The sequence below is a fragment of the Rana temporaria genome, chromosome 7 (assembly GCF_905171775.1).
Source record: "Rana temporaria chromosome 7, aRanTem1.1, whole genome shotgun sequence".
Taxonomy (NCBI): domain Eukaryota; kingdom Metazoa; phylum Chordata; class Amphibia; order Anura; family Ranidae; genus Rana; species Rana temporaria.
Window position 1 is genome coordinate 124,853,874 of NC_053495.1, and position 12,896 is coordinate 124,866,769.

A 12,896-nucleotide genomic window follows, 5' to 3' on the forward strand; every position below is an offset into this window, starting at 1 on the left:
CCTTACATTGGTGGCCAGTGGGAAGAATGCCCCTTACATTGGTAGCCAGTGGGAAGAATGTTCCTTTTACATTGGTTGCCAGTGGGAATAATGCCCCCTACATTGGTGGCTGGTGGGAAGGATGCCCCTTACACTGGCGGCCAGTGGGAAGAATTTTCCCTTTACATTGGTGGCCAGTGCGAAGAATACCCCCTACATTGGTGGACAGTGGGACGTATGCCCCTTACATTGGTAGCCAGTGGTAAGACCCCCCCCCCCCCCCCAAACATTTAAAAAGATTGCCATGCAGATGGCTCTTCGGTGCCATTGGACCCCAAACTATGCAATAACCATCAGATATAAGGTCAATCAGCCACAGTTTAAGGAACCCTGAGTACCCTCTGCAGGAGCCCTAATTGAGAATGGCTATATACATTTATAACAATACTGAGAGTCTCTTGTTTACTCCTTTCCTAGAAAAGGGAGGGAGTGTACATAAAGAATGTAAGCAGTCTGTGAGTTTTTCTCTATTTAGTGCTTTGCACATCTCCCAATCATCATGTGTATAGACACACATCCCTAGGCACACGTCTATAGACACACATCTATAGGCACACATCTATAAGCACACATCTATAGGCACACTTCTATAAGCACACATCTATAGGCACACTTCTATAGACACACATCTATAGGCACACATCTATAAGCACACATCTATAGGCATACATCTTTAGGCACACATCTATAGTCCCACTTTATAGGCGTACATCTATAGGCACGCATCTACAAGCACACATCCATAGGCACACATCTATAGGTTCACATCTATAGGCACACATCTACAAGCACACATCTATAGGCACACATCTATAGGCACACATCTTTAGACACACATCTACAAGCACACATCTTTAGACACACATCTACAAGCACACATCTTTAGACACACATCTACAAGCACACATCTATAGGCACACATATATAGGTACACATCCATAGGCACACATCTATAAGCACACATTTATAGGCACACATCTATAAGTACACATCTATAGGCACACCTATATAGGCACATATCTATAGACACACATCTACAAGCGCACATCTATAGGCACACATCTATAGGCACATATTTATAGGCACACATCTAAGTACACATTTATAGGCACACATCTATAGACACACTTCTATAAGCACACATCTATAGGCAGTGGTACACATCTATAGGCACACATCCATAGGCACACATCTACAAGCGCACATCTATAGGCACACATCTATAGACACACGACTATAGGTGCACACCTATAGGCACACATCTATGGGTACACATCCATAGGCACACATCTATAAGCACATATTTATAGGCACACATATATAAGTACACCTCTATAGGCACACATCTATAGGCACACCTCTATAGGCACACATACATAGGCACACATCTATAGGCACATATATTTATAGGCACACATATTTAAGTACACAGCTATAGGCACACCTCTATATGCACACCTCTATAGGCACACTTCTATAAGCACAGTAGCACACATCTATATGCACACTTCTATAAGCACACATCTATAGACACACTTCTATAAGCACACATCTATAGGCAGTGGCACACATCTACAGGCACACATCTATAAGCACACATCCACAAGCACACATCCATAGGCACACGTCTATAGGTACATATCTATAGACACACGACTATAGGCACACACCTATAGGCACACATCTATGGGTACACACCTATAGGTAGTGGCACACATCTATAGGCAATGGCACACATCTATAGGCACACATCTATAAGCACACATCTATAGGCATACATCTATAAGCACACATCTATAGGCAGTGGCACACATAAGCACACATCTATAGGCAGTGGCACACATCGATAGGCACACATTTATAAACACTCATCTATAGGCAATGGCACACATCTATAGGCAATGGCACACATCTATAGGCAGTGGCACACATCTATAGGCACACATTTATAAACACACATCTATAGGCAATGGCACACATCTATAGGCAATGACACACATCTATAGGCAGTGGCACACATCTATAGGCACACATTTATAAACACACATCTATAGGCAATGGCACACATCTATAGGCAGTGGCACACATCTATAGGCACAGTGATCTGTCCTATAGGTTGATGATAATGAAGGAGACAGAAGTTGGGAAGAAGGTAACAGGTTGTCATGTGTGAAATGATCTCTCCCCGGGGTTCATTGTGTTCAGCCTCTCTGTCCACCTCCCAGGCAGAGAACGGAACAGAGCAATCATCCACCCACCACTCTCCCTGTTTAACCCTTGTCTGCCCTGTGTTTAACCCTTGCAGCGCGTTGAATTGCCGGGATGTTTAGGAGGTGCCCTAGTGCAGGGAAGGGGCGTGAGTCGATCCCCCCACAGAGGGCACAGCTCGTCTCTGCAGACTGCCAGTGACACACACACAGCTGGATGTACAGTGACAAGCCGGAGAACTGAAGATCTCTGCATGACAAGCGCTGATCACAAGTTATTTTATTTTTTCCCGCACCCCCTCCAAGAAGAAACCCCCCAAACCCCATGCAACTAGGGGGGCACCCCCAGAGCTTGTGTGATGTCACATCCGATGCCCAGGTCTGAGCACCTCTCCTAGAAGCTCTTCTCCTCCTCCTCCTCCTCCTCCTTTCCTCCACTCCTTCTCCAGCTTGCTCTCCTTGTGCGGGGCTCCAAAGTTTGGCTGCTGGATCAGCACCAGGGACAGCGCAGGATGTACAGCGAGGAGCATTGCTGATGTTCTGGCCAGACAGAGGAGCAGCATCATGCAGACTCCATGCAGCCTCCTCATCATCACCCTTCTGCTTCTGCTAGAGCCTTCCAAGGTATAGTCCATTCTAGATGATGGTGCATGCGATGTGGTCCATGTCCTCTGTCCTGCTCCCAGTCCATGCAGCACTGGGGGAGGGGTGGTGCTCTTACTTTGGGGGGGCAGATGCACTGATTTGGGACCAGTCATTGTGTTCACTGGTCAGTGATGACTGCAGAGAAATACTGGGAGGGAATCAATGAAGGAGGCTAGAAGAACTTTTATTTATGAGCCTTTACATAGTAGACAAGCCAGCCTGTAGAACCCAAATAACTTCCTCCTGAAAGCAATAGATAGCAGAGGAAAACTGCTCCTGACAGCACCATTACCATGCTCTAATCTGTTTACTGCTCCAGGCTGGAGGCTGGCCAGACCTTGCTGAATTTCACACTAAAGCAGAATGCCAACTAATCCTTTGCTCTCAGCCTGCTTACACTTTACACAGACCCCTGTATCGATATGCTTGGAGCTTTAGCTTGGCATGCTATTTGCTTCACACAGGCAGAAATAAAAAATACAAATAAAAAAGCAAATCTCTGAGGGCAGGCTGAAGGGTACCAATATGCAGTTCTGCCTTGTCATGTGCAAGCCTAATTATATCTTAATGAAGTATAATGGGTTTGGCATTTGGAGTTAGGAATTCTTTCCTTAATGTCAGAGTAAATGCTTGGTGGTCCTGGGAATGTATTTAGCAATGAATAGAGCTTTTATTTGATTGGAAATGGGTTCAAAGCAAAGTGATGCAGCATTTAGGTAGAAAGCCTAATTCTGCCCCTGGTGCATGTGAAATCCAATTAGACTTGAGCGTGCCTGTTTTTTTTTGTACAAGAATATATGAATATCCTAACCTAGCAAGCACATTCCCCAGTGCATTGTGCTATAGACATCTTGATGTATGTACATGGCTGTTTAATGTTACTGTGACTCTATATTTTAAAGAATTACTTATCAATGTCATTATCTTTGTGCATTTTGATGTCTGTATTTATCATCTGTAGTCTTACACCCAATGTTACTGCTGAAAAGACAGGTGCTGCATACACCTACAGGGCTAAACAAGCAAAAGTGTATATATCATTTGTCACACAACCACTAACGTAACTATTGAAGAAATGCGTCTCTCATTTTGGCTAATTGGCTGGTTATTTATTTATTTATTTGTGTATTAATTACTAAATTATGACTATGACAATATAATCAGGTACATTACTAAATGTATGGCTGTTCATTTTAATAATGTCTATCTGTAAATGCTTACTGGTGGCACAGCATACCCAACCGATGCCAGTACAAATTTTATACCAGCCAGCAATAGTTATGACAAATTGCTGGTGTCTGAAGTTGCACAGATCACTGAACGATTGCTCTTATGCCGTGTACACACGATAGTTTTTTCCGATGAAAAAAGTCAGATGGACTTTTTTCATTGGAAAAAAACGACCGTGTGTGGGCCCCATCTGACTTTTTTCCATCAGTGTAAAAAAATAGAACATGTTTTACGGATGGAAAAAAAATCCGATGGAAATTCCGATCGTCTGTGTGGAATTCCATTGGCGAAAAATCCACACATGCTCAGAAAGTCCACGCATGCTCAGGAAGCGTTGAACTTCATTTTCCTCGGCTCGTCGTAGTGTTTTACGTCACCGCGTTTTGGGCGGTCAGAATTTAGTCTGACAGTGTGTAGGCAAGACTGATGAAAGTCAGCTTCATCGGAATTCCGACGGAAAATTCCATCGGATTTTACTCCATCGGAAATCCGATCGTGTGTATGCGGCATAACAGGAGAATGTATGTCTTCAGGTCCCTTTATGTAAATGTATTTTTGGGATTTAACTACTAAGTTATTATAGTTCATGCTTTAGTACTTATGGTCCATTACATTAGTTACTTTATCACAGTGTGCATATTAAAATAATGACGTTCGTGCTGTTCTGTGAATCCTGTGTATTACTGTAAGCATACAACTACAGAATATATATATATATATATATATATATATATATATATATATATATATATATATATATATATATAGATAGATAGATATATCTATACAAAGATATATATATCTATACAAAGATATATATATATATATATATATATATATATATATATATATATATATCTTATCTATCTATCTATCTATCTATCTATCTATCTATCTATCTATCTATCTATCTATATATATAAACATTGTATATACATATGTGTTTTCTGTATTCATATGCTCACACTAACACTATATATATATATCTATATATATCTATATATATCTATATATATATATATATATATATATATATATATATATATATATATATATATATATATATATATATATATATATATATTCTGTAGTTGTATGCTTACAGTTATACACAGGATTGATAGAACAGTATGAACGTCATTATTTTAACATGCACACTGTGATAAAGTAACTAATGTAATGTATATATATATATATATATATATATATACAAATAAAACATGCAAGATCTGCATATTATTTCCTGAGATAAGGTTTAATAGTATAGAGAAGGAGGCAGTATTAGTGTTTTTTTGTTATATAATGTAAACTCTGGCACTTTCACCTCAAGCTCACCTTAATTTCCGCTAGTCACCAGTCAAGATAAGCCTCATTGCCACTCTGCAAGTCAGTTTAGATTTTGGAGGGAGAAGAATGGCCACATGCTGTTTTCTACTGACCATTGACAACCTACATTCTGCTGTGACTGGAGGAGAATAACTGGCTTCGTGTGTGAACTATGAGCAGTGGCAAGATTTGTGTTGTGTTATTTAGCCTAGGTCTGACTTAAAAGAAACAAATATGGTTTTGTTTTTACAATCAATTAAGACAAATCAATAAAATGTTTAAGCCGTGAATGGTGAACTTATATCATGGGAACTAAGAAGTGGGTACATTTTGGTAGTTTTGTATACAATGTTGTCATTGCCTGTTATGAAATGTGATCTCAAAAATCATCAAAGCACCTTTATCACAGAGCAGACTCATACCTCTACATCAAAGCACCTCAAAAATGTGCTTAGAATCCCTGAGTACAGGATAACTTTGGAGTAGTGTTTTTTAAGATGGTTGTTTTCTAGCATTTGCCATCTTCAGCTTTTTTTTTTTTTTTTTTTTTTCAGGCTCCTTTCTTTTATCCAAAGTACAGAGCCAGGGTTAAAACAGTGTACAGGAGACATTTGCTTGGAGGCCTCTTTTTCTGATATGCTTCCTTGCACAGTTCTGCATCACGCTCCAGTCAAGGGTTTATGCACTTTATAGGTCAGTTGGGCACACCTAAGGTGCTAACTAGAGGTCATCAATAGAGATGGTGAATTTATAAAAATCCACTCTGCCCCAGTTCACTATTTGTCTCATTCTGGTCACTGAGCTTGTTTGACCTTGAAGGTGGAAAGGTACAGGTCCATCTCTGAATTACTAGGGTATGAAAAAAGAGTAAAAAGAATCCAATCGTATTCATTAGCCACTTGTCTGCAGGCAATGGTCTTACGTTGGTCTGTTTTTTCTTGCTACATGGTATTTTACTGTAAAAATAGTGGCCTAGCTGCTATGCTACAGGTAAGCCTAGATTAAGTCCCCTTTCACACTTATACGTCATTCTCCATTATTTTCAATGACTACCATTCATACTGGCACGACTTTAAGTTGTGCCTACTTCAAAGTAGTCCTTGCACTACTTTGGTCCAATTTTGATGCCACTTACACAGGCATTCATTGAAATCGCGGCAAAATCGCAGTAAAATCGCGTCCGTGAAATCACGGTACAATAGCGCGACTTTGAAGTCGTACAAGTGTGAAAGGGGGCTAAGGCTTACCTGTAGGTGCTTGAAATATCTCCTAAACCTCCAAGGCGCATGTGCCGTAGACAAGCAGCGCAGGCACACTTTAGTGTGCCGTTCCTCATTGAGGCCATGCTGTCACTGCCGGATCCCGCGCGCTTTGCGGAGTGACGTCATTGCGGCTCCGGGCCAATCAGAGCGCCAGAGTCGCAATGCGCGGAAGTAACCCCCGGGCAAGATATCGGCTGCCCAGGCTTTGGCAGAGGATGGCTGCGGGGGCTTCGTTCGGATGTGAGTATTACATAATGAGCTAGTATGCCATGCCCTGGGTTTACTTCTTCTTTAATGGCTTTACTACTCAGAGGCACTGATTGAGAACAAGCATGCAGATTAATTCTTCCAACTTTTCTGATCTGCATTCTGTTCCAGGTCTGACTTAGAAATTTAGAAAAACACCTGAGGATCATCGTAATAGTCAGGCAACTTCTGTTTTCTCAAGATCTGTAATGTCAGGCAATGGGGGAGATTTACATAAACTTGTACATACCGAATTTGGTGCAGCTGTGCATAGTAACCAATCAGCTTCTAAGGGCCAGTTCACACCAGACGCAGTTCCGTTCTGTTCTGTGTGCTTTTTTCTGCACAAAATGCATGCACAGTGTTTTCCATGTATTCCAATGGCTCTAGTTGGCTCTAGTTCACACCATGCAGTTAGTTTCTGGTCAGTTTCTGCACCGGAAACTGACTGCATGGTGTGAACTAGAGCCATTGGAATACATGGAAAACACTGTGCATGCATTTTTAGTATAGAAAAAATGCACACGAAACTGTACGGAACAGCGTCTGGTGTGAACTGACCCTAACTTCAGCTTTTTCAATTAACAATCAAACCTAGAAGTTGTTTGATTACTATACACTACTATGCACAGCTGCACCAGATTTTGTGTGCACCAGTTTTAGCAAATTTTCTTAGTACATAAAAAATATAGACAGTAGTTAATTATTTCATAAATTTTGTAAATCACACCAACTTCAAAAATTGAACATTTTACTTTGTCTGAATATATGCAGATGTTATCATCCTCAGAGAAACACGCCATTTATAAATCTAGGCCATCAAGATTTGCCAGAATTGCTAAGTTTGCAAATCGCTTTGCTTACGTCTATAGGAAATGTATGGGCTTACTTTAAAACTAGAGCTGTGCTATGTATGAACCTACTGCAGCTAATAGGAAATCACCTTTCATTGGTCAAACTCTGGTTAAACTGGTCCCTATCTTTTTCTAAGATGTATTAATAATTAATGAATTGATTACATTGACAAAAAGTAACCTAGGTAAAAAAATATATAAAATTGTACATTTGGTGGTAATATGCTTATTGATTTTACTGAGGTTATTCAACTGCATATAACAAAGACGTGTATTTGTTACAGCACTATCACGCAGAATGGCTTTGAAATAATGAAAAACAGTGGGTATTGTATTGAGAAAGGAAAAACAGCTGAGCTGTTCCCCATTTCGGTCCTATTTCTTGTTTCATCTTACCTAGAATGAGAGATGAAACTCAGGGGTTGCTCCGGGTTCCCTCAATCTGCCCCAGGGAACTGGCAGCCCTCTTTGGGATTGCAATTACAGCTGACTCTCTTTGCTTTAGCCAACAGTATGGCAGGTCATGGATCCCAGTGTGGCATCTTTATAGAGGAATGAAATGTTATACTTAACACTTTTACTGCCATGTGATTATTTTTTTTTGTTTTTTATGTGCTAGGTGGGGTAAGAAAACAGTATATTGTAGGTGCCTTTGGCAAATGAGAGTACAAATATTGTTAATAGTTTAATTCACCTAATTTGTCAGCACTTTTCCAGATGAGTACAAACCGATGTTGCATCTGCGTTCCCCTAGTTTCTGTAACAGAAATCAGTACAATTTTCTTCCCTGGTAATGAAACACACAATGGGTTATCTAAATGACATTATATTGGATTTCTTTCATAGTCATTATACTTGACACAGGATGAAAAGAACTGAATTATGCCTAGCCTGTACATAGAACAGACATGGGAGGTGCAGTGGCAGCTAGAAAGAATCTGGTTTCATCGGCCATAGCTATGTCAGGATATATATATATATATATATATATATATATATATATATATTATACTTTTATATATACACACACACACACACACATATATTATATATATATAGATAGATAGATAGATAGATAGATAGATAGATAGATAGATAGATAGATAGATAGATAGATAGATACACAGATATAGCAGTTTTTGCGGTGCATTAACATTAACTGAATTGTATTTAGTAAGCAAAATACTTTTGTATATCCAAAGCAACTGTCATGTTTTTTTTCTTTCTTTTAGAATTAATTGTTTTCATCATTTGTTGTGTCTTAGTGCTGCTTATTTCCTGCAGCCACGTAATGTCCACATGCATGCAGCCCATCACTGACTACGTGTCATTGCTCAGAGTAGGCTTCATAAAGATGACAATGGCAGACCTTGCCTGTGCAATGAGTGTTGGCACAGCTTCGCTGGAAGGTAATGAGACAGGGTGACAACATAGGGGAGCAACCGTGAGATCGGCACAGAGCGTTGTCAACCTATAACAAGAAGTGTCTGAATAAGGACCTTCTAGACAGAATCACCAGATATTGTTGAAATGAAAGTTGCAACTCTAAAAATATTGAAAATGATTTTTGTAATTCCATTAACATGTTAAAGATTATATAAGATTATTCTTTTTTTATCTTCATGTATAATTTTTTCATATTTACACAAGAGAGCACAAATATCACAATACCTAACATATACCTTAGCCCAACCATTCCATATATATGCATATATCTGTTCTCGTCTAATATCATAAACATTGGTTGGGGAGATTCCTTCATATTTTATTACACCCATACCTACCTGTTCCTACTCTCAGGCCTCGTACACAAGACCGAGTTTCTCGGCAAAAACCAGCAAGAAGCTTGCTGGGGTTTTTTTTGCCGAGGAAACCGGCCGTGTGTACACTTTTCAACAAGGAAACCGTCGAGGATCTCGTCGGGCCAAAAAGAAAGCATGTCTTCTTTTTCCTCTAAGGGAATTGGAAAATTTGGCTCGCCGAGATCCTCGGCGGCTTCACAAGGAACTCGACGAGCAAAACGATGTGTTTCGCCCGTCGAGTTCCTCGGACGTGTGTACGAGGCTTCATACTATCTTACATACCACAACATGACCAAAAAAAAAAAGAAAAGAGGGGGGGGGGAATAGGGGCAAGGGAGGGGGTGAAGGATAAGGAGATTCCCTGACATGAGACTCTATGTGTATGTTGATATTAATGTAGAGGCTCTAAATTCTACCCATTGCTGCCATGTCCTTAAAGTTGTTTCTTTAAGGTCCGCTTCTGAGTCTGTTGTCATCTCCAGAGTATGCCTTTCACTCATTTCGCATATCCATTCTCCAATTGAGAGTGTCCCAGTTTTCTTCCAATTTGGAGCTATAATTGTGCGTGCTGCCGCGAGCACGTGTCTTAAAATGCCCTTCTTTATAGCTTTTGTAGGTCCAGGTATTATAGATAAAAGAGCAACTAGTACATCTGGTTGTGTATTGATCCTCGTGATTTTATGATGTATATTATAGATCTTGGTCCAGAATATCAACGCTTCCGGGCAATAATGCCATATATGAGACATTGTACCTTTTGCATTGTGGCATCTCCAACATGTCTCCTCATTTTATGCATATCTACTGGGCATCTGTACCATCTTGTTAGAATTCTATAATTTCTTTCCTGACATCTACTGAATATTATATAGAAAGACAAAAAGGTAGGTGAGGAGGTTTCCCAAATTGACTAGCAACAACTCACAATCCCAGTTGTTTAGTTTAGTGGTCAATTCCGTCAACAACTGAACCAAAGCAAAGATATAGGGCGCCCTCCAATGGTTCCCAGCGGAATGGGAAATAGCAAAGCTGAGCAATAGCCAGTGAAAGCCAGATTCAGCTGACCATAAATTGTGCGGATAACAGGGTGCAAGGATGGCCAGCAAATGTCAGATTTAAATCTTAAGAGCAAGATTGATTAGATCGGGAATCGCAGAGGCTCTTCCAGGGGTCCAATGTCATTCCGCTGCTGGGTATGTCTCCTGTAATCCAGACGCCATCCTGGATTGCAGGAAACATACCCAGCAGCGGAATGACATTGGACCCCTGGAAGAGCCTCTGCGAGTCCCGATCTAATCAATCTTGCTACACTACCATAAACAAGACCTTAGAGATCATTTTCTTTATAATGCAGACAAAGCCAACATGCTGCAGAGAAGGGTCTTAGCCCTATGTGTGTAGTTGTGGTCTCTATGCAGAGGTGTGACAAACTTCATCCTGACTCAGTATCTATAACTTGCCAATCTAAAAGCTCAAGGTTCCTGATGAATGAAGAACTCTGACCCTAATTTAGCAGGGGGTGTGTCCAATCCTTCCAGAGAGTCCACTGCTTTTACACAGAAAGTCAGGATCCTTCTCTACCGCAGGCTGGAAGGGGGAAGGCTTTTCTACTCAATGTTTGGCTGTTTTCTAAAGGCAACAAACTGCAAGACTTGTAACACATTTTGTTGTCATCCACACACAATCCATGGAGTTTATAAAGACTGGCGCAGACAGATATTATGGCCACATTTCTTTAGTTTGTGACAACAAGCAGGGGGAGAAGATGTCCAACTAGCTGTCAAAACAGGGACATCCTTTGAATGCGAGTCAAATCTGCAGCATTTACTCTCTCTGTACACCAAGAGAGTTGGCCCTAATTAGCTCCACTTTCTTAAGGTACAAACTGTTAGTATTGTATATGGATTTTGGCACATTCATTGCGTCACAATGTAAAAGTGGCGCATTTTAGAACCACCTGAATTTGGTGCATGAGTAACTCTTAGAACCAAAAGCGTCACAGATGGTTGAGGAATTTGGCACCAGAAAATTGGCTCAGCAGCTTTATTACCAATTCCCACAGTAATTAATGTGGGAATTGGTAATTCTATTGCTAGCGCTGTTTGTCCTAGGATTAGTTCCTGTAGCATTACTTTTCTCATATATCACATGATTGAAACAGCTGCTGCATTGATACATTGTATTTAAATTGCTTCATTTTGGCGCAGGGTTTTTTTTTTCACTTTTACTTTCAGCAGCTTTCTTGAATTGTGTATATCTCATTTGAACAGAAAGTTTAATTGGGCTTTAAAGGATAAGCTCACTTTTTGTAACATGTTACACCTATATTCGGGTGGGACATGTAACATATTATAAATGTACTGGCCCCCGCATCCCCAACCCCCCTTTGGCACAGAGGTTAGCATTGGTTCGGAGCATGCATGTTTGTACTCTGGATTTTAGTCCGATGGACTTGTGTACACACGACCGGATAATCCGACGGAACACATTTGTTGTCGCACAATTTGAGAACATGGCTATCCAACATTTGTTGTCGGAAATTCCGAAAACAATTGTCTGATGGAGCATACGGACGGTCGGATCATCCAACAAAACACGTCCATTACACAATCGTGTGGATGGGCCTTTACACTAACGGTCTTCAGGAGACATGCATGGCATCAACGATCTGCTGATTACTGGTGTAATGCTTTGCAGGCTCCTAAAACAAAAAATTGAAAATGCAAATGTTTTTACCTGCAAAAATACAAGTGCCTTTATTATTTTTTGTTAAAAGGTGAACTTATTCTTTAATTATAATGTATAGAATAGGGGTGCACCATAACAAATAGCAATACATTATGCTTAATCTTTCCTCAGGCAAAACAATACACTTGCTGATAACTGTTATGGAATAGACTTCATTTCAAATGACCATTTCCTTAATAATTAGGGACAAAGTGGCGATAAATGGTCCAACTAAAAAAAAAAACAACGGCTGTAATGTGAATGTTTCTTATGACTTAGTTTATATCATTGTTTTTTCATTGTGTTATGTTATTAATGTGTTTTTTCTTTTTTTTTTTTTAAATACGTGTAGTCATAACAGATAGACGCAAATGCTTTTTGCAGAGTTCCTTACCCCTCTTTATTGCTTCATGCAGAGGATAAATGAAGCTGAAACCCCCATGAGTTTAGCATGTCTATGCCAGTTTGAGCAAGTCTATGCTTTTCTCCCTTGCTGCAGACCTCCATTTCTATTTGATCTTGTGATTTCACTCATATTTATTACAAGCCAAGAATTTT

At 40.0% G+C, this 12,896-nt stretch overlaps 1 protein-coding gene across 1 annotated transcript in view; it reads left to right on the forward strand.

The window, feature by feature from the left end:
- Window positions 1-2,426: 2,426 nt before the first annotated feature.
- The window catches only part of OLFM3 (olfactomedin 3), a 351,159-nt gene continuing 340,689 nt past the window's right edge, over window positions 2,427-12,896 (forward strand). Inside the window, exon 1 of the mRNA XM_040359921.1 lies at window positions 2,427-2,870. Coding sequence (XP_040215855.1) covers window positions 2,811-2,870 — 60 coding nt within the window. The 5' untranslated portion in view covers window positions 2,427-2,810. The remainder of the gene's footprint in view (window positions 2,871-12,896) is intronic.